The sequence below is a fragment of the Pelodiscus sinensis genome, chromosome 2 (assembly GCF_049634645.1).
Source record: "Pelodiscus sinensis isolate JC-2024 chromosome 2, ASM4963464v1, whole genome shotgun sequence".
Lineage (NCBI taxonomy): Eukaryota > Metazoa > Chordata > Testudines > Trionychidae > Pelodiscus > Pelodiscus sinensis.
The window spans coordinates 7,220,528-7,243,085 of record NC_134712.1 but is presented as its reverse complement, the minus strand read 5'-3'; the positions used below and the strand labels follow the sequence as shown (position 1 = coordinate 7,243,085).

At 46.2% G+C, this 22,558-nt stretch overlaps 1 protein-coding gene across 2 annotated transcripts in view; it reads left to right on the top strand.

Moving 5' to 3' along the window:
- The first annotated feature begins 13,094 nt into the window (after positions 1-13,094).
- Positions 13,095-22,558, top strand: part of DENND3 (DENN domain containing 3) — a 66,590-nt gene continuing 57,126 nt past the window's right edge. Inside the window, exons 1-2 of one of the 2 annotated variants that reach the window (XM_025184882.2) lie at positions 13,095-13,304; positions 21,984-22,176. In XM_025184882.2, the coding sequence (XP_025040667.1) occupies positions 22,132-22,176 (45 nt within the window). In that variant the 5' untranslated portion in view covers positions 13,095-13,304; positions 21,984-22,131. The remainder of the gene's footprint in view (positions 13,305-21,983; positions 22,177-22,558) is intronic. The other variant, XM_006123514.4, reaches the window with a different exon arrangement.

Genomic DNA, 22,558 nt, shown 5'->3' with positions numbered 1-22,558 from the left:
ACGTAAGTTCTCTCACAGGGGCGACACGTGGCATGCATGAGGGGGTCACATGCCCCCCATGCTGGGGACAGGAGTGGCTGGCCAGCAGCCGATAGGGCGAGTAGTGGGGATGGGGATCCTGGTGCCTCACTGTTCCCCTGGGTCACTTTGGTTGGGGAAGAAGAGGGGTGGGAATGGACCACGGGTGGGGAAGAGGTGAGGTAGGGGCAGAGCAAGGGTGGGGAAGGGAAGAATAGGGATAGAGAGAGGTGGAGTCTGGAGAGGGAGGGGTCGTCCCAGCCCTTCCCAGGGCTGGGGGAGGTAATGTGGCTGGTTCTCCCCTCAGCTCTTCCCTCGCCTCCTGTTTTCTAGGATCTGCAGATGCAAGTGTGCTTCAGACAACACATTTTGCTGCTAAGTGAGTGAGATTGCTGTATAAACACAGGCCATTTCATACAGCCAAGACAAAATAGCTTCTAGTCAGCTGTTTGTTTTTTCAGATAGAGTGAAGATTTATTTTCTCGGCAACCTTGCAGTTCAAAAGCAATCAAGTCTTAAGTACACAGGTATGTGTTCTGTGAGCAAGGAGAAGGAAGGAAGCCGTGGTTTTTGGTATCTGTTCTAATCATAGGCATTGCTGTGCAAAATCCTCTATGGTAGCAGGTGAAAACAGGATGTAGAAGAAGGCAATATAGCAATCAGCCTATGCTAGCATGCAAGGATTAACAGAGTCTCTACTTTCAGTAGTGATAGAAATGTAGCCGTGTTAGTCTTTAAAGTGCTACGTAGTCCTGTTTTTTGTTTCATCTACATTCAGTAAAATCAAAAGTAATGCACTATAAACTTCCTGCAATAGGGGGAACCTGCAGAGTCCATCTGTAAAATCCTATGCTAACTAACTAACTAACTAACTAACTAACTAACTAACTAAGATAAAGTATCCAAAGCAAGTGTGAGGAAAGCGAAGTCAATTTTTTTAAAAGGCTGTCTATAGTCTAGAGGCTTTTACGAATATATAAACCTGTCACAAACATGGTTAAAATTATATATAAGGATAGGTCACACCACAGTTATATTTTATAGTGCCCACAAATGGGGTAGGCACTTCATAGGCAATCCCAGGAAGACAGGTCCCAAACATTCAATCAGATGTTTGGGATCCCTGGGCTAGTGCAGAACAAGGTTCCCGCTAAGCTGTGTGGTAGCACGGAGCTCTGCCCAGACCAGAGCTCAGCGCACGGAGCTGCCTGGCTGCGGGAAGGGCACCTCTCCCTCTGCTACAGCAGCAGCTCCCTCAGAGCAGCAAGTTTCTCCCACAGCCAGTAGGGAGGGGACATGTCCCTACGTATCCCCTGGCTGGGACCTGTCTTCCTGGGATTGCCCATGAAGTGCCTATCCCATTTGTAGCTTACAGGGAACGTTGGCGCAGAACCCCAATCACTTCAGTGGAATTCAGCATGGATATGAGGGCCTACCTGTGTGACTCCATGTGCAGGTTTGGGCCCCAAACAATTAACACAATAGACAATTCCCAATGTGAAGTTGATGGATATGGGTCATCGGTAGGTGAGATTGAACCTAGGACTTGAGGAGCTAAAGCCATGTGCAGCTACCAGATGAGCTAAAACCCAGCCAGCTCCTAGCTAAGGTTGTAAAGCAGAATTCACTCTTCCTTTCTTAGTGGTCTCAGTACCTCTGGGTTACACAGACCAGGAAGGCGAGGGCATGAGGAAGGGAAGGATGCAATGCACAGATATGTGATTAATGAGCATAGACATCTGTATGTCTAGGTGGCTTTTTATTGATTTTAATTGTTAAAAACTGGAGGTTTTATGGGGGGGGAAGGGTGTAGGCAAAGTGATGGAAGTGAGGGTATGTCTACACTACCACCCTAGTTCGAACTAGGGTGGTTAATGTAGTCAATCGAAGTTGCAAATGAAGCCCGGGATTTGCATCTTGCGAGGTGTAACGATAGTTCGAATTAGAAAGCCTAATTCGCACTACCTACTCCGTGCCACGTGTAGCTGCAGGCACGGAGTCCGAACTACCAGGGATTTAAAAATGGTGGCGCCTGGCAAGATGCAAATGAAGCCTGGGATATTTAAATCCCGGGCTTCATTTGCAACTTCGATTGACTACATTAACCACCCTAGTTCGAACTAGGGCGGTAGTGTAGACATACCCTGAGATGTTAGCAGTGATTTGAAAGAGGAGAGGCTGGAGGTGTGGTAAATAGATTTTGGAAGCGGGGGGGGGGGCGGGATTCCAGTGTAAGAGTCAATGTGGAAGACGATAAGGAGACAGTTGTGGGTAAGGAGACTAAAGGGATTTTGGATGGTGCATGATTAGCAGAGTGGCCAGAAAAACCCTCTTGTGCAATGCCATTACACCTATTACTTTTCAGGAAGTACGGCATTGCGCAAGAGGGTTTTTCTTGCGCAAGAAGGGGCAGTGTAGAGGTTCCTTCTTGCCCAAGAGCCTCTTCTGAAAAAAATGGTGGCTCATTAGGTATGCAAATGAGACTCGGCAATATTCCACACTTAGCCTCATTTGCATATTACTGGCGCAAGAAGCTGCGAGTGTAGACATAGCCCTTGTGTAGTTACTGTGCAATTCAAGTGACATCTAGACCACAGCAACAATTAAGATCAAGAGACATCTACAGCATGGATTGGGCGCTAGCTGGCTTTTAGTTCAGAGGGCAGAGACTCCAATACTCTGCCAAGGCGCATGCATGGGGCCTCGGGAAGCGTGGGGCCCGGGGCAGCCGCCCCGCTCGCCCTGCCCTAAATCCGCCGCTGGTAATAGGAAGTAGCACAAGGCTGTGGATTTAGACAGCTGGCCAGGAGGGCCCCTTGTTCAGAGGTTGACTCACACAGGGCCCTGGCCTGGGCTATGGTGAATTGGGAGGGCCCACCGGTCCCTGCCTAGAAGACTGATGTACCTTGACCAGATAAACAAGGGTCTGGAGGTCTGGCGTACCAACCACTAGGCTGCCTGGCCCTCTGCGCACCCTGTTACACATGCTTTGAAGGTAAATACATTCAGGCTTTTATGGATCAGAGAGAAATATGAAAACATGGTAAAGATTCTGTTAATTTAGCGAAGGCATCTTTCTTACACCAGAGGAGTGTTAACTCAATCACCTGTGCTAATTGCAGTTGTAGCAATATGTTGCTTTTAAAATGTCCATCGGTGGAGAAATTGTTCAAGTTGTTAATAATCCTCACAGTTCCAAATCTGCACCTTATTTCTAGTTTGCATTATGTAGCTTTAACTCCAACCACTGGATCTTGCTTTGTCTTTAGCTGCTAGACTGAAGTTCCCATTATCAAAATTGGTTGCCTAAGAAGGTACTTATAGACGGTGATCAAGTCACCCCTTAACCTTCTTTTTGTTACATTAAATTGAGCTCTTTGAGTCTGCCACCATAAGGTTTGTTTTCTAATTCTTTGATCAGTCTCATTGCCCTTCTCTGAATCTTCTTGAAGTGTGTGTCCGAGCTGGATGTAGTATTCCTGTATTGGTTGCACCTGGGCCAAATATGCAGACAAAATAATATCTCTAGCCCTAATCTAGATTCCTATGTTTATGCACCCAAAAATCGCATTCACCTTTTGGCCACAGCATTGCAGTAGGAGCTCCAAATCTCTTTCAGAGTCACTACTTCCTGGCATCGAGTCCCCCATCCCATAAGTATGACCTACTTTCTTTGTTCCCAGATGCATACATTTACATTTGGCCATAATCAAATGTATATTTTGTCTGAAATAATTTGTCTTTTCCCCTTCTCATCTTGGATTGTTGCCTTCCAAGTCTGAAGGGGTTAACTTATTTTCTTAAACAAGAAAAGTAATGCTATGGCCAAGAGAAACAGGAATTAACTATCTGGAACAAACATCCCTTGGGGGTAATTACTGCAAATCTCTAGACACAAAAACAAGTTGACAGAAGATCCATCTCATGGGGAAAATTGCATATACTGGTTTTGACCAGGTTCAAGATGCCCAGCAAACATACACTCAGAAATGTATGAAGTGGCCAACCTGACATGAAACAGGCTCCAAGAACTGACATGAGGCTGAAACCAAATGGGACAGACCCTATAAGAAGGGTTTGAAGGACTTTGAAACCTACAAGAGTCTCCCTATGGAAGATGGGTGACGTTATAAAACAGTGATAGAAATGTAGCCGTGTTAGTCTGGGGTAGCTGAAGCAAAATGCAGGACAATGTAGCACTTTAAAGACTAACAAGATGTTATAAAACAGGCATACATATAAGCTGTTTATTGTTTTCAAGGTATGCATTCTCTGTAATACTTATGTTCTAAATAAACACGTTGCTTTAGGAAAACTGGCTGGTCACTAGTAAACTCTGTCAGAGCCCCTGGGAAAGAGCAGTATTGCATTTGTTGAACTAAGCTTAGACTTATTAAGGTGATCACAATGAATTATTATTAAGGTGATCACAGTGAATTGCTGGAAGAAATTGCAATGCAAATCCCCAAACTAGAAGGCAAGGAACATGAGTTCCTGCCTCAAATAAGGCTGTGTAGAAATATTCTTTGTTAGAAGAGTCCAGAAGCATCTAGGACAGTGGTCACCAACCAGTAGTTTGGGATCTACCCATTTGGGAGCCTCTGACAGGTGATCCTGACTGGATTGGCCAGGAAGCTATCAAGTGCTGGCACTTTAGTTGCCCCTCCCGCACTGTCATGCTGCTCTTGCCCTCTGCCTTGGAGCTGTCCCTCCTGGGAGCTTCCTGCTTGCTGCGCAGGTGTGGGAGGGAGAAGAGAGAGCGTGCTGATATCAGGGTGTCCCTCCTTCCCCCACTCCTGTACTCATCTCCACACAGACAGAAAGGGACAGAGGGAGCTTGGCAATGCAAATCTCTGTCACTCTCACACAGTGTGTGTATGTGTGTGTGTGTCTGTCATTCTTACAAACACACACTGTCCTTCACTCTCATCTCCTGATCCAACACATACGTGGGAGGTTGTTGTTACTTCTGTTATTGCTTGCAAAGTACAGGCAGTCCCCGGGTTACGTACAAGATAGGGGCTGTAGGTTTGTTCTTAAGTTGAATTTGTATGTAAGTCGGAACTGGTACATATTTGGGGGGGGGGGGGACAGGGTGGAAAAGACCCTGATTCTCATACAACTTCCTTATTCTAAGAAAAACACATACTGTTTTGATATGAAGGGTTTTTTGGTTGATATTTTAATTAAAAATTGATCATAAGTTTCAGTGTTTCATGCTATATCCAAATCTTCCTTTTGGGGTACCTGAAAGATCCCAGTTATTCATTTAATAGTCAGAGTCTTTGTTTTTTATAACTAAAAAAAGTTTATTCAATGCATATTACTGTTCCAAATAGAATTTGCTACAGATGGTTCAGTGAAATGGGTATTAAGTGTAATCAATAGTCATTGGAGAGCACAGTGAACTATTGATACAATCAAAGCTGTTGTTGTATTCTGCTGAGCAGAAAATGGAAATCCCTTCCTGTGAAGTGTGTGTGTGAATTTATCCACAGGATTAATTTTAAAGAAAAATTCTGTGTTGGGAACAGGAGTTTAGCCACAGGTGGGTCCTCATTGTCCACTCACCCACTTTGCAACCAGCCCCATCCCCTCGGGGCTTACCCTGCTCCGCTTCAGCCAGGGCGTGGGGTTGGGGCTTATCCCCTCTTCCCTTCTGTCCTGCTCCTCCCCATTCTTGCCCCCCAACACCACTGGGTAATTCACCTCTGCCAGGCTGGAAGGGACTTGTTAATTTCACGTAATGCTAACAAGATACTTGCAGCTCTAGTGCTGAAGAGGGAAAGAGCTGTTGCTCCCAAGGTGGGGACTGTAACACAATGGCTCTCACTGCCTGCTGCTCCTGCTGTTCCCTAGGAAATTAATTTCTCCGCTCTGGAGTGCCCCCTTTTGGCTGGTGTCTTGTTTCCCCCAGCAGACCTGCGTCCTCCGCGGCGAGAAAAGCCGCTCCGCATCTCCCTGGTCTGCTGGGGGGGGGGCGCTAGCTCCGCGTCTCCCTGGTCTGCTGGGGGGAAGCACCCCCCGCGCCGCCAGAGGCGGCGACAGTGGGGGAGGCACCCTGCACTAGCTGCGCTCCCCTCCCCCGTTTGTAATTAGGGATCCGACGTAAGTCGGATTGATGTAACCCGGGGATTGCCTGTATGTTATTTTTGTTTTTTGACTGGTCTGTGCATTTCATAATTTTCATTTCTCTCTTACGCTTACATTTAATTCTTTGAGCAGTGAGTCTAAAATGCCGAACCTGTCATGGCTGGAGTCATAATCCCTATGGTAATTGCTGCTCCTGGAAGTGGCTGGTATGTCCTTGCAGCCTCTGAGAAAGGTAGAGCAGAGGGTCTCCATGTGTTGTCTTTGCCTGCAGACACCACTCCTGCAGCTTCCATTGAAGATAACAATAACAGGGAACTGTGGACAGTAGAAGTTGCTACTTTCAGGAGTGGTGCAGGGCCAGGGCAGGAGTAAGCCTGCCTTAACGCCACTGCTCCACCACCCGGAAACCGTCTTAGTTAAACGCTGCCCAGCCAGAGCCTGCTTCCTGAACCCCTGTCCCAGCCCTGGACCTGCTCCTATACCCAACCTCCTGCCCCAGACATGTGTCCCCCTGCACCCAAACTCCTTCCCGGAACTTGCACCCTGAAACCCCTCCTGGACCCCAATCTCCCACCCTGGGCTAAGCCTGGAGCCCCTCCCACACTCCCAACCCCTTGGCCCAAGTCCAGAGCCTGCATCCCAACCTCCTACCCCAGCCTGGTGAAAGTGAGTGAGGATGGAAGAGGAAGGGCGATGGAGTGAGCAGGGTGAGGCCTCAGAGATGAGCGGAGCAGGGAGGGTGCCTCAGAAGGGGCAAGAAGGGAGCAGGACAAGGGTTTGAGGTAGATCTTACAATGCACTTAAATTAAAAAAAGTGATCTTTTGGTTAAAAAGGTTGGAGACCACTGCTCTAGGAGATGTGTTAGTTACTGAACATGCTCAGTAAGTATCTCTGAAGCTGTATAGAGAGTTTCCATTAAGGGAAAGCAGTCTAGCAGCTTCCACACACACACACAATCTGAGAGCTGAGCCAATCAGAGCTCAGTTTAGGAAGGGTTATTAATAGAAGAGTTGGTGACAAGTCTGGTTCGAGGGCTTCAGTGTAGACACTGCCTATGCTGATGTTGGCATAGGTAATCTGCTTCTCCAAAAGGTGGTAGCTAGGTCAACGGAAGAATTCAACCTAGCACTATCTAACCTGTGGGTTTGGTCAGTGGATTTTTCATAGTCTTGAGCGACACAGCTGATTTAGCCTAATCTTTAGTGTAGACCAGGCTTCTGTGGCTGAACAATGCAGGACTGAGCTACGTTTGCTCTGAGAACTGCATCCCAGAGCCTGTGCCTAGAACTCTGGAACTTGGATCTTGACTACAGACTATTTTGCTGGAAGCTGAGGAGATGACAATTACTGACTCTAGGACTGGAATTACTGCTGACAGGGAGGATCTTTGGGTTGCTTTTGCTGAGGATATTGTGAGGCATTTGGAGGAGAACTGTGAAGCTGCTGTTTTCCTCTGGCTCCTTGAGGCCAGGCTGAAGACTGAAGTCCTTTCTGTGGAAAAAATGGAGGAGAATATATGCACGTGTGAAAAGACTGGAGGAGAGTATGAGAGTGCTAAGGCACATCTAGGCCCTTTGTTTTCAGTTTTTTGTATCATATAGGACTCTGTAATCTCGGGGTACATCTACACTGAGGGTTTTTCCGGGATATTGGAGGTATCTCGGAAAAACTCGACTGTGTCCAAGGATCGTGTTTGCTCTTCCGCTTTTCTTTGCGGAAGAGCAAACGCACTCTTTCGGGGAGCCCTATATACCTCGTTCTACAAGAGATAAGGGCTCTGCCAAAAGAGGAGGCTTTTCTGCCATTTGGCCCCATCTAAACTGGACCAAATGGCAGAAAAGCCTCTTCCAGAAAAGTGATCGGAAAAAGCTACACAAATTGTAGAGTGCAATTTGAGTAGCTTTTTCTGAAAAAATCCTATTGTGTAGACCTAGCCTAGTAGACAAAGGCAAGGTCTGGAAGCTGAAACTACACAACTTAAGACTAGAAATAAGGTACACTTTTTAAACAGTGGCAACGATTTAATTATTGGAACAGATAACCAAGAGAAGTGATGAACTCTCCAGCATTTGAAGTCTTTCAATCTAGAGTGACTGTCTTTCTAAAATATGCTTTAGTTTTAACAAGAAACTATAGGGCTGATGCAGGATTCACAGTAATTCCTGCAGTCTGTTATGTCAGGTCAGATTAGCATTGTGATGCAGGCAGATCAGATGCCAGCTCATGCAAAGGTGTCAGACCTCTCTGATCACTAATAAATACATAGCTGGAAAGCAGGCTGGTTTACCTCTGGATTAGTAAATAGATGTTAGTCTTATAATAATGTGTTCAGTGTGTAGACTTTATGGAATGTTTGTAGGATGTTGGAGGTATTAGTCCTGCTTATAAAATCTGTATCCCATACTATAAGGTAATAAGTGTTTGCTTTATAACTGAATGTTTGTTCTGAAACACTGTAATTTATCAGACAGGAAAAACCCCTCACCTAACGCAGAATGCCAGATCCCTACAGAAAGTTTTATCCCCTTCGGGAAAGACTGTTTTGCTCCAAACAGGCCATTTTAGAACAAAGATTTTGTTGATTTATCTGCATTCCAGCTAAGAGAGGTTTTGTGCAGAAGCTAGACTCTAGCTTGGACTCTAGCAAGATGTTGATAAAAATAGCTGACCAGCAAGAATTGTGGTCTATGATTTTTGGACAACAAAAATTCCCAAACATAAGCAAGATTAATCTGAGTTTACTCTAAAGGATATACAAAGCTGGCATATTTCAAGAGCCCTATCACCATCTTATACCTAAAACTATATTTGTATGTGTGCGTTCATCTGTTTTAAGTGTGTAAACATCTCACTCCATGTTCCTTCTTAATAAACCTTGAGTTAATTACAGGATTGGCTACAAGTGTTGTCCTTGGTGTGAGATTTAAGGTGCAAATTGACCTGAAGTAAGTGACTAGTCTTCTGGGACTGGAAGTCACCAGAATATTTTTTAACCTTTGGTTGTAAAATGACCATCTGTCACAGAATTAAGCTTGCCTGGGTGGCAAGCTAAATCAGATTGCTCAGGGGACTGTCTGACTCTCCGTTAAGGCTATGTAGATCCTGCGGAGTTTACACATGTTGCTTGGTTGATGAAATCTAATGACAGGAGACCCTTGCGATTCACGGAATTGCTGTACACACGATTTCATGTACTCATGGGTCTCGCCTGTCCCCGCATTGAACCCGTTCTCCTGGACTGTGGGAGAGATGCAGCCGCAGGGTCACCTGTTGCTGGATGGCAGCAGCATTCAGGGTCACCTGCCTGCACTCACTGCTGCAGCCAGGAGCCACTGGGAGCTCACAGTTGGCACCAGACCCCATGGTGAGTTCCCCGCAGCTCCCGGCACTGCAGAGGCTGAGAGCCACAGGGAGCATACTGTGGCAGCTGGGAGCTGCTGCCTCCCGTATTTGTGGATTTCACCATTCATGATGGTACCAGGAATGCATCCACTGTGAATGGTGAGGGGTTCTGTATAGAACTTACAACCTGTTTGGGGTTTGTGCCCAGCTTCTTAACAGTCTACCCAGACATTGGTACTATAGTTTGTAATCTACGTCAGATAGTATGGCAATCATAATTATCCCTTATGATTTTAAAGTATGCTCATGTGAATCTACAGTCACTTGCAGACAGGATCTTTGAACTTTCAGGTTTTCAACCATTTCCTCCTTGTTATTCTACTATATAGTAAAATTTCCCACACTTAATCACTCATAGCTTCCTCTAACTTTTTTCAAGAAGCTGCACTGGTGAACTAGTGTTTATTTTTTTTAAATCCAGGCTTAAAATCCCATTAGAACAGGGCCCTGTAATTCTGACACACTGTTTATTCCAAAGGTTCCTTGTGGGTTCTTAATCATGAATTGATGGTGTAATAGCATATTCTTGAAAGCTTTAAGGCATTTAGGTCATATCTATACAGGGATTTTTACTGAGATTAAACTATGTATATATAGCTCTTTTTAAAAGTTGCAAAGTTTGGCTGATGGATGAGGAATGCAGTTCCTTACAGAGGAAACACACTACTCCTTTGCCGAGACTTTAGTTTGGTTTTGTCCTTTTTTTGTTGAATTCTTTCAAATAAAATACATCATTCAGGCTGAAAGCAAAGGGTTATTTTGTGTGTATGGAAAAGACAGTCCAAATGTCACTGGAAACTCTCAGCTGGAAAAGCCTTGAAATAGTTTCCTAATGAAGTAAAACCTTCATATAGATAGGATTTTACAAGCAGTTGAACCACACACTAGAAAATACATTGTAGGGAATGATCCAGAATGGTGTGTTTGTCTGTTTATTCATTTTTGTATGTTTAAATGTATACTTTGTAAATTGTCAGCTCTCTGGAACATAGGGTCTGTCTTTAGTTCCCAGCAGATGGATTAGATGATCTAATATAAAGTAATGAAATGTAATAACTTACAATAAATTGTAAAGGAAAGCATGCAGATCCAGTTTACGGAGATTCTTACTGCCTCTTATAATCTTGGGGGGAGGAAGGGAAGAAGAAGGGGAGTCTCCAAACCTGAAAACAACCTTGATGTTTATAGTTATGACCTGACTATACACCCTTACTCTATAAACAGTCAGAGTATCTTTAGTAGGACAACTTGTGTACATAAGGGCTGCAGGTTCAGTTCTTTGGATCATTTCTTTGTTGTGTTGTGTGTGTGGACTTTGACAATGACTCATTCCTTTCTCAGCACAGCAGTGACATGCACTCAGTAACTAGCTCTGCTTCTTGCAATTTGTAAAATTACTTGGAATTATCATGTGGTTTATTCTAATGGGATGGCTCACCCAGCTACGGCCTCCCTTAAGAAAGGGTGGAAAAAACTGTGGCAACTCAAAATGTTTCAAGGTGCAACAGGTGAAATCTCCAGTTTTCATCATAGTAATTTTATGGATGCAAATCATGGGAAATTAAGGCTGCTGAGAATAATACATCTGATGCTTTTGAAATTACGTGTTGGCAAAATCAACAAAATTAAACTTACATGCTTTGGTAACATTAAGCATAGAGATGGGAATAACCTTGAGAAAGTTATTATGGAAGGAATGATGGAAGTTTATTGTAATAGATGACCAGCACAGAGATGGATGGATGGTGTGCAACAGATCACTAGAAGGTCAGCTGCTGAGTGGTCAGATTTAGCACTGGATCACAAAGGCATCAGGAAATTCTGCTATAATGTCACTGCTATCCGTGGATGAGCAAATGGATTTGCTTACAATAGCAAAAAATACTGTGACATTAAGCACGCACAGGCACAGTACAAGGAGCACTGAGGGACTCTCCAAACAGAAGCTGAATCATTTTGCAATCATAAGAGAATGGGATATTTTTCAAATTATTCAAAAGTACAGGAGCTTTCTAAGGACAAAGAGCCCATGTCCCAAGTTGGCAGGTTTTCAGCCACTTAAAGCTTTATAGTCACTTTAAAGTTCCCTCAGAAATAATATTCAGTCACTAGGTCAGGAATAGTCAGTAGGTAGATCATAGGCCAAATCCAGACCACCAGATGCTTTTGAACGGACTCAAAAATCTTTTTATTTATTTATTATCTCTATTGTTGTTTTTTAATTATTTTCTATGGAGTCTGGACTTTGACAAAAATAACTGACTTTCCCTGCCAGTAGATTCTGGAGCATTGGTGTCACATTCCCACTGAGAAACACAGCTTTCTGAACCAGCTTTAATTCCAAATAGATTTAAGGTGTTGCCTGATTAAGAGCACAGTGCAATAGTCTACTGTTTAGGCGATGGACGTACAATGGTAACGGGGTCTACACAGTGAGTAGAGAAAAGCTTGAGATATCCTGGCACCCGATAAAGTCTCAATCACACTTCACCCGATAAAGTCTCAATCACAGCCACTGCCTGATTATTTAGCAGCAGCATGAGTGGCACTTAGCAGCAGCGGCAGCCCTCCTGGCCCCCCAGCGCTGCTGCTTGTGGCCCCACCTGAGACTACCAACTTCCAGACGGCGTGAGCTAGGAGCAGGCAGCGCAAGTCCAGGGTTGGAAGTATCCAGGCTGGAGCATGCCACCATTTAATCAGTTAACCAGTTAAACTTAATATTTAACCAGTTAACTATGGGAGTTTACATCCCCAGGGCTCAGCTATACTGCCTCCCTTCCCCCCCCCCACTTACCTCTGTCCATACCACTCACCACCCAGACTTGAGCAGCAGCTGGGGGGGTCTGAGGCAGGGTCTGTTTAAGAGGGTGTGCTCCCCCTTGCTGGCTGGTGTGGGGTAGAGTCTCTGGATAGGCACACTCACTCCCTACATCAACCAGCCCAACTGTGGGGTATGTATGCATGTTCCATGTGTTGGTGCAACATCTGTTAAGAAGGGGGCATGCTCCTGCCTGTTTGGCCTGGTCTGTGAGTAAGGGGTGTGCTCCTACTGTGTCAGGCTGCCCTATTCCTGATGGGAAATATGAACTAGTGGAGGGATGGGGAAGGGTGCATGTGTGTTGTGTGTGGATGGACTGAAATAGCTGGGGACAAGAAGGGAGGGCTGTGATGGGTGAATGAGCCACCAGGAGGAAGGAAGGGTGTGAGCCTGGGAACAAGCCAGCTGAGAGGCCGGGTGTGGGAATAAGTGAAGGGAGGGGAAGTGTGGGTGGGGGGGGGAAGAGCCAGAGTGAGGCCATGGGATGAGGGACATGCACGTGGGGGGATGAGTGAAGAGAGGGACTCATACGTGTGCACGTGGGGGACTGTGTACTGGATCCCTGCCCCCCTCCCCACGAGAAGGGGGGGGAGGGAGCAGCCCGCTGCGAGCCGCTCCTCTCTCTGTGCGTGGAGGGGGGAGGGGCGTTCTGCTACCGTGCCTGAGGGCGGAAGAACCCCCCCCCCCCCCGCTTGCTCAGGCGGCTCCCATTGGCTACATTTCCCGGCGGGGCGTGGCCCAGGGGGGCAGACACCCAATCCGAGGCGGACGGCTGCTGCGGCGGCCGCTTCCCCCTCCCGGCTCCTCGCCTGGAAGCAGAGCGGCGCTGGGGTTGCGCTGCCCGCGGTGCTGAGGAGGGGGGGGCGCCTTGCGCGCGCGCCCGGCGGGATGGAGGACGCGCTGCCCGCCGGCCTGCTGGAGATCTGCGTGCGGGTGGGAGCCCCCGGGGAGCGCCTGCGAGACGCCTGCCAGGTACCGCCCGCCCGGCAGGGTGTGACCGCCCGCCAGGGGACGGCGAACCGCTCCCCCTCAGAGGGGTGTGTGTGTGTGGGGGGGTTACAGCCGCAAGCTGCGGGTACGTTGTGGTGCCCTCCCTGCCGCCCCCCCCTCAGACGAGGCTTCGTGAGACTGAGGCGCCCCCGCTCTACCCCCCTGAAGCGGCGCCCGCCCGGGCTGCGCGCGCGAGCCCTTCGCGCGAGCGCCGCTGGCCGTTAGCCACGGCGGTTGAGCCGACGAGCCCTGCCAATCCGCCGGTGCACGTGCCCCCCCCCGCCCGCGTGCACCCCCGGCTCAGCCTATGCTGAGGACACAGGAATCCCTCCCCCCTTTGCTGCCTCTGTATCCGCTGCCTCCTGCCGCTGGGGGAGAGAGCGGGGCTGGCAGGGAGCTCCCTACCAGTGGGGTCCGAGCACGCTGGCTGCTCGCCCCACCTCCCGGGACTAACCCGGAGTCATGTAACTGCTGCTGTTCGCTGTGGCTGCAGGACTGTTCAAGGACATGCTACTGACACCCCATCTAGAACTCTTGCGAATTTGCGGATATCCACTTCATCCATTCATTTAGCCACCCCCGTGGCTATGGATGCCCATATCCGTGGCTCGTTGTTATGGGTCCAGATGCAAATACCCATTTTGCAGGGCTCTGCAGGCTCACTATTTTCTATGTAAGTGGCCTGATTGCCGTTAGATTGGGCAGTATTCCACACCCTGAAGGTGAGTGGTTACACACTGGACTCATATCACCACTAGGCGGGTGGCTTTTGGAATTCAGACATCCCATTGCTTAGTGATAGAAATGTAGCCGTGTTAGTCTGGGGTAGCTGAAGCAAAATACAGGACTATGTAGCACTTTAAAGACTAACAAGACGGTTTATTAGATGATGAGCTTTCGTGGGCCAGACCCACTATTTGATCTGAGGAAGTGGGTCTGGTCCACGAAAGCTCATCATCTAATAAACCATCTTGTTAGTCTTTAAAGTGCTACATAGTCCTGTATTTTGATCCCATTGTTTGTGTTTATAGTGTAGAATCAGAATCCTAGGAATGGAAGGGACCTTGAGAGGTCTTCTAGTCTAGTTCCTTGCACTCAGAGCAGAGCTACGTATTATCAAGACAATCCCTGACAAGTGTTTGTCTTCCCTGATCTTAGAAATCTCCACTGACAGAGAGCCCATGCAGAGTATTCAGATAAAATTGGATTGTCACAGACGTCTTGGGATAGTTAGCATCTCTAAATGATCTTATCAGTTCTTTTCATTTCTTTTACATTGTTTCTGTGGATATCAGACAATTTTCAGCAGCATTGCCACATTGCTAGGAAATTTAGGCTTAGGAATTGACTTTGTAGTTAAGTTTTCCTTTCTATTTGCATATTTTTAAAAACAAATTTGTTAGGAAGGTTATCAGTTTGTGTTTTTATCCATGCCCAAGAATGTTAGCAAAATGACTAAACCATACACAGGGCCGGACTGAGGCATGGGCGAGCTGGGCAGCTGCCCAGGGCGCCAACCAATGGGGGGCACCTGATGGCAGCTGTAAGGGGCGTGCGGTGTCCCTTACAGCTGCCATCAGGCGCCGCACACAAGGCACTGCACCCGCAGCACTGGCCAGCAGCGCCCTTCCCCCTACGGCCGCGGGACCCTGCACAGCCCGGTGCGCACGCCAGCAGCAATCACCAAGCCAGGCTGGGCAGCGCATGTGCCGTGCGCCCCGGGGGTGGGCCCCGGGCTGCGTGCCAGAGGCCGTGGCTGGGCCGCGCATGCGCCGTGCTCCCTGGGGGGCGGGCCTGTGCCCCAGGGGCGGAGCTGCGCATGCGTTGTGTGTCCGGGGGCGTTGCTGTGCGCCCAGGCCTAGGGCGCCAAAAGGGCTTGGGCTGGCCCTGACCGTACACAGTTTTTATTATTTAATGTTTCTTGTCCATCTTCCACTAGACGCAGAAGGAAAGGAATACAGGTTGTACTCTTCCAAAAGTTGGCATTCTCTGTGCTGGCAGCATCCTTGGTCTTGCAGGACCACGGATGCTCCTGAACCAGAAAGCCCAGGACCTAAGGGAGGAGGGCCAGCTGGGTTGGGCATTAGGCTCAGCAGCCTGGCTGGGAGCACCACGGGATGGGGACGGAGCCCTGCAGCAGCCTCCAGCAGCCCCTGGGAGTGCAGAGCTGAGGCCTGAGCACGGTGGTAGCATGGGGTTGGAGTCCCCGCAGCAACCCACAGGAGTGCGAGGCCAGAGCCCTGTGGCTTCCCCTGGTTGTGTGGGGCTGGGGCTGCATGGGACTGGGGTTGGAGCCTCCCGGCTGCGCACTGCCATGGCTGGGGTCATGGGTCACAGCCCCAGCCCCACGGCCTCTCCCACGTGTGCAGGGGATAAAACTTCTTGTATTTAAATTGCTGTGTTGAGACTGTTCTCTAAGTCATTAATTTCAGTTTAGCTCAGGTTAGTTGGTTCCAGTACACTGGTGGTTGGTGCAGTTGATTCTGACTTAAAGCAAACTTTGGGAACATCGTTCACTTATTACCCATTGTTTTCATTTGAATTACAAGAAGAATGGGTTGTCTTTATTGCTCCTGTTAAATGTACTGCTGGGGTTTGTTGGAACATCTACATACTGCCGGACTGTGGGAAAGATGTTAGTAAGAGGTGGGCAAAATAGCAAGTCTCTCTTTACACAAATCTTACTGCTCCGCTTGACATAAAAAACAGGTGGTGCCAAGACGAGGTCTTTGAGATTCAGGGTTTTGTAGTCCAGGATAATACAAGAAGCTTTTTTCAGGCAACAAATGCTATATGTGGGCCATGCTCCAAAGACCCAACCTCTGTGTTTTCAGGATGGCTCCACCCTCCTCAGGGACAATGCAGCCATTAAACAACACTGGAAGACCCTACTAAGCTGCAAATCCATGGTCTCTCAAGACATCATTGAGTTTATTCCACAGTGCTCAGCAATGGGACACCTTTCTGACCCACCCTCCCCATCTTTCTGAGGCAGTTCGGTGTGCCATCGCTCAGACAAAAAAAATCACAGGGCACTAACTGCAGAGAGCATCCCAGCTGAGGCTTTTGAAGCTGGTAGAGCAATGCTCCAGCACAAACTCTGCCAATCACTCAACAAAATCTGGACCTGTGAAGAAATTCCACTTTACTTTAAGAACACTGACATAGTCCAACAAAGGGGACAAAATGTTGTGTCCCTTCTCTTGATTGCAGGGAAGATTCTTGCCTGAATCCTACTAAACCACCTCCTTTACCTTTACTCCTCCCCAAATCACAGCCATCCTGAGGTACAGCTGACATCATCTTTGTGGCACAACAGGTTCAGGAGAAGTGGCGAGAGCAACACCAGGAACTGTTAATGGCATTCGTCAACTTAATCCAGGCGTTGGACTCTTATAATTGCGATGCCTGATGGAAGGTACCGTGTAGCTTTGGCTGTTCACAGAAATCTATTCCCATCATCAGAGGACATGATTGGATGACTGCTACCATTTTGTGCTATGATTCAGAGATGAAGCCATTCATCATTCACACTGGTGTCAAGCAGGGCTGTGTCATTGCTCCAACACTCTTCTCCATTTATGTTGCTATGATCCTGATTGTCAGTCACAACTGTTTTCCTAACAGAATCAAAATTAAGTATCGTATGGATGGCCATCTCCTCAATCTCTGACCTCTATAAACAGAAATCTAAGATCACGAGAATTGGCATCACTGCGCCAGTATGCTAATGACTGTCATTCTTGCACACACAGTGGCTTACCTGCACAACACCCTAGCTCTTTTTGCAGATGCCTATCACAGCCTGGATCGGTCAAGATCCCAAGATTGGGAAAACCACACCTCACCTGCATAAACTATTCTTTGTACTCCACAAATCACCATCGGTGGAGAACCATTGGAAAATATGGATCATTATTCTGTACCCTTGGCAGCCACCTCTCCCAAACAGCATTGATACAGAAATTGAATACAGGACCTGCCGTGCCAGCACATCTTTTGGAAAACTATTCAAATGAATCTTCAGTGATAAGTATCTATAAACTGGTACATAATCTGGGTGTCCTTAATTTGGGAACACCTATGCTACAGACCCTGGTAGGCTGCGATGGAAACAGTGCTGCATGGTGCCAGTTCTCCCTCCCTCCCTCCCTGACCCAGCAAAATCTTTAATCTGGAAAACTGTGTTTCCTAGGGTTGCTGAAGTAAAGAGGTTCAAGTGTACTAACATCTCGATTTATAAGGCAGCTATATCCACCCTTCTCTGTTGATATGAGACTTAGGTAACTTGCAGATGACATCTCAAGTGACTGGAGTGGTTCTAGCAGCACTGCCTTGAGGATTCTCAGGATCAGGTGGGAAGACTGATGCACTAGCATCAGCGTACTATCTGTAGCCAACATCAGCAGTATAAAAATGCATGTTGTGAGATACCATCTCTGCTGGGCTGGCCACTGTGTCTGTACGCCTGACACTTGCCTCCTGAAGCAAGTAGTCATCTCTCAGTTAAGTCAGGGAGGAAGGGCTCGCAGAGGGCAACGGAAGCATTTCAAAGACATACTGAAAAGTACATCTTAAAAAGGGAGACATCAACCCAACAAAGCAGGAGTACAGGCAGTCCCCGACTTATGCGGATCCGACTTATGTCAGATCCACACTTACGAATGGGGCTTTTCTCGCCCCGGAGCTCCATCTCCCAGGCGGCGGCTTTGCTCGGGTGTCCCTGGTCTGCTGGGGGAGTCCAGCGGCTTTGCTGGACCCCCCTAGCAGACCAGCGGGACAGGAGCAAAGCCACACGGGCGGCGGGGTCCCTCCACCTGTGCGGCTTTGCTCGGGTCTCCCTGGTCTGCTGGGGGGGGGGAGGGAGCGCAGCTAGTGCGCCCCCCCAAGCAGACCAGGCTTTTGTTACGGGACGCCTCGGGTAGAGCAGCTGGGGTGCTGCCGGGTTGGTCCTGTGGGAACCTACCGGGCAGCGCCCCAGCTGTTCTGTCCCAGGCTCCAGATTCAGCAGCTGTTGAAACTGATCAGGCTGATTCCAGGAAGCTGGGGTCAGAGCAACTCTGCCTCCGGCTTCCTGTAGTCAGCCCCTGGTCAGTTTCAGTGGCAGCAGCTGAATCTGGAGCCAGTTCCGACTTACATACAAATTCAACTTAAGAACAAACCTATAGTCCCTATCTTGTACGTAACCCGGGGACTGCCTGTACTTGTCATGGAACAGAACACAGTGGTGCCACGCCTACACCAAGCTACAGCTCACTTTGAGGATAACAGGATGTCAAAAGGGAGGAGAGTGGGTAGGTATTAGGATAGCTCACTGAGCACATCTGTATTTCCAGTAGTAATACTGGAAGCTATTGCCACAGTAGACGTCTGATTTTGGTCACTTTAATAAGCAACTTACTTGGCTGAGCAGTTTTTAGACTTGTACGAAATTCTTTACACCAGTGTTTCTTAAACTGTGTTCCGGGTAACACCGGTGTGCTGCGAGACCCAAATTATTGTTGGGTGTTCCTTGATCTTAAAAAGTTTAAGAAACACTGCTTTACAGAGGGTGTGTCTAGACTACCTAGTTTTGTCGACAAAAGTGGACTTTTGTCGACAAAACTATACCAGCATCTACACTACCGCTGAGTTCTGTCGACATAACGTCGACAAAACTCAGCAGTTTTGTCGACGCTGGTATACCTCATTTTACGAGGCATAACGCCTTCTGTCGACAGAACTCTGTTGACAGCAGGTGTTATTGCCTGTAACACTGCGTCCAGACTACGGAGTTCTGTCGACAAAGCAGCTTGCTTTGTCGACAGAACTCAATGTGTCTGGACGCTCTTTGTCGACGGAAGTTTTGTCGACAGTATCTGTCGACAAAACTTCCGTCGACAAAACGCGGTAGTCTAGACGTACCCACAGTGTGTAAGGTTGCCTCTACTTATTTAATTAAGCCCTCTCTTGTGTCTTTAATTACATGTTCTCATTCTCTTAACTTTGCAGTCTTAATTTTTTGTGTGTATTATACTAAAGAAGGATACATTTTCTAAAAAAAGTCAATCTCGCTGCACATGCTTAACTTTACTACTAATATTCATAATAGTTGTGTCAATGATGTCAGTGGGACTACTTGTGGACTAAAGTTAAGCATGTACATAAGTTTTGCAGGGCCCAAGTTCCAGTGTTTTGTCTCCCCCTCCAGTGAGACTTATGCTAGGAACAATGTTATATTACACTGGCAAAGCATTCCTAGTCGGAGACAGCTGTATCAGCAAAACAAGCTGAACTGCTGACAATATAGCATTATACCTGCATCTATAAGAGGGAATCATGCTGACTGACTTTCCTATGTCTTCTATAAAAATAATTCTTTTGCTTTTTACTCTCTGATGGAATAGATTAAATGCAGTGTATATGGCAAGGAGCATTGTAAGAGCTTTAATTAAATGTGATATCAGAGCATATCATGCCTTATAGTATGAATATATTCAGTGCCATGAAAAACATGCAAGATAAAAACATGCCCTCCCATGGAAGATTCCAATGTGAGGCCACAATCACCGAGCCAATTTTAAAGATGACTGGGACATTAAAGATAGCTATATAGATGACAGAGCACACTGGAAAACCATAAGTTATGGAAGCTTCAGAAGGTAGCCAAGTTAGTCTGTACAGGATAAACTTAAAAAACAGCAAATGGTCTGGTAGCACTTTATAGACTAACAAAACATATAGATGGTATCGTGAGCTTTCGTGGGCACAGCCTACTTCTTCAGATGACCAGACTTCAGATGACCAGACTTCAGATGACCGGACTTCAGACTCTGGATATGTTCTTTTTTCTCACTCTTTGTTTTTATGTGGCGTGTTTAAGAGACCAGGTGTGTGAGGTGATATATTTTATTGGACCAATTTTTGATGGTGAAGGAGACAAGTTTTTGTTCATGCACAGCGGTCTTCTTCAGGTTCATTTATTTAACACAATTAGGTAATAGCCTCTTGAATTTTCATGTACTTAATGAAAGTAGTGCAGTACTTATGGGGCAGTAACATGTGCTTCACTAGGCAAGCATGTAGTACTGTGTACTTTTTATAAAAAGAAAATCCACTAGAAGTTAGGGGAAGTTATGGATTTCACAAGATGGACAAGGAAATGGATAGCAGAAGTTGTACTCTTCTGTCTAGGATCAAGTGTATTTAAACTTTTGTATTTTAATATTTTATTTATATCATAATAAAAACTAGCCACATTTTCTGTAATACTTACCAAAATACACAAATCTACAAACTTTCTCTAAAAAAAAAACATGAGATTTTTTTAACAGATTTTTCAGAAAAGTGAAAGTTTGAAAAAGAAGTTAACTTACTGTAAATGTCTGGTAACAACTCTCACAATCTGCTCTCTTCCTCAGAGGGCTCTGTGTATCTTTGCTGGAGCCCTCTGGAATCCTCTGCCTGCTTTCTATTACTCAGCTTTGAAGTTTTGGCTTTTATTTTGCTGAAACAAAGTGCTATTATTTCTGGTTTGTCTGGAAAGTAGACAAAGCAACAAGAGGCTCTTTCTCTCCTGGAGGGCTGGTATACTATTTCCAAATAATTGTCTGCACCTGACAAGTGAGATAATGTATCTAAGATGGATAGAATATGTCCTGGCAAAATATAGGTAGTTATATCATTGCCTGCAAGCAACAAAGTCTCATGCACTCTTGCTGGAATGAAATTGCTGTCTTTTGTGTTAATGGCATGTCAGTAGAAAAATCCTAATAGTTACTTTTACTCTACTGAAATGAGCTGAGTTCCCAATGTGGAAGTAGTGACACTCTTATAATGTCAACAGGAGCATTGTTCACCTTATAATGCTCATTCTGGAATAAGCATTTGAAAATTAACCCAGGAATATAAGCCAGGCGTACAAATTTTAAGGGTTTTTTTTGCACTGCCAGAGAAAGTTAAAGGAGCCTTAACTTAAAGAACAATATGGCCTTGTAAATGCTTATGGTGCTTTGCAGTTTAGCACTGGTCTAAATTTGTGGACTGAAAAAATTGTGTCAAAATCTGCCAGTTTTAACTGTTTGCTACTGATCTTTTTGGAGATGGGCAGTAGCCAGTAAAAATTTTGAGTTTGAGACCCCAGCCCTCACTTGCCATTCAGTTGCCTCCAACGTAACACAGAGCATCTGGCAGCATATATTTGTTGACTAATAACTAGGGATGTAAAATGCTGGTTAATCAGTGAACTGGTTCAGCAATATCCCTCTGCTAGCTGCTCCTCCCCCCCCCCAGGCTCTTGGGGTTGTCAGCTCCTGTGGGGTTGGAGCAGGGGCTGCTCTTGGGTACTAGTTAACCAGTACCAGATAAGCATTCCCTGGTAAGGATGACACTTACCAGGTAACGCATTCACATCCCTACTTATAACTAGAAGCAAAGGGTCAATACTAACTACATTACAGTTAGGCAGAGGGGGTTTGGGGATTTCCTCCAGTGCTCCCCACTACCATTCTCCATCCATTGTACTGTAGTTTAAATAAATTACCGAAATAATTGAACCAGTTTGATTATATTCCATTATTTTGATGTAGCATTTTGCAAAAATGTAAAATAGTGACTCCACACTTTATTTTTTTGGTGCATAATTTTAGTTTTTTTTTTTTTTTTTTTTTTTTTTTGGTGCAGAATTTACCTAGTGAGGCCCAGTTTCCACATATTACTAGGATCCACTAAATTTGATCTTGAGATTTTGTGGCCTCAGAATTAATTTTTCTGCTGCTATGGAGTTAGAAATGCAACTTTTCAAAACTGGCTCCTCCACTCAGTCTCAGGCATGGAAGGGAGTAGCCTCCTTAACCCTCTTCTGAAATCTTCCAGGGTAAGTTGTTACAAAATGAGAGCAAGAGTTTGTAGAGCTGTAGTTTTTTATAAAGCTATTTTCCAAAAAGCATTGTAATTTGATGCATAAATTTATAGGATCTGGCCGCATACCTCTCTATACATCAGAGGGAAACTCATTAATGTCAGTAGCTACTGTATTACACCCTTAATACATTAAAATGCCTCTCATCATTTTATTTGTGATAGTGTTGGTAGCATGCAGTTTTTAACGCCAGTATAAAATTGTGTGGTAATGAAAAAGTATAGTCTTTTTGGATTAGTAAAAAAAGACATAAAAGTGTAACTTTTTATTAAACTAAGGATACAATTAAGGAAATGTGTGTAGACCCTGCACAAAATTTGTATCCACATCTGTATCT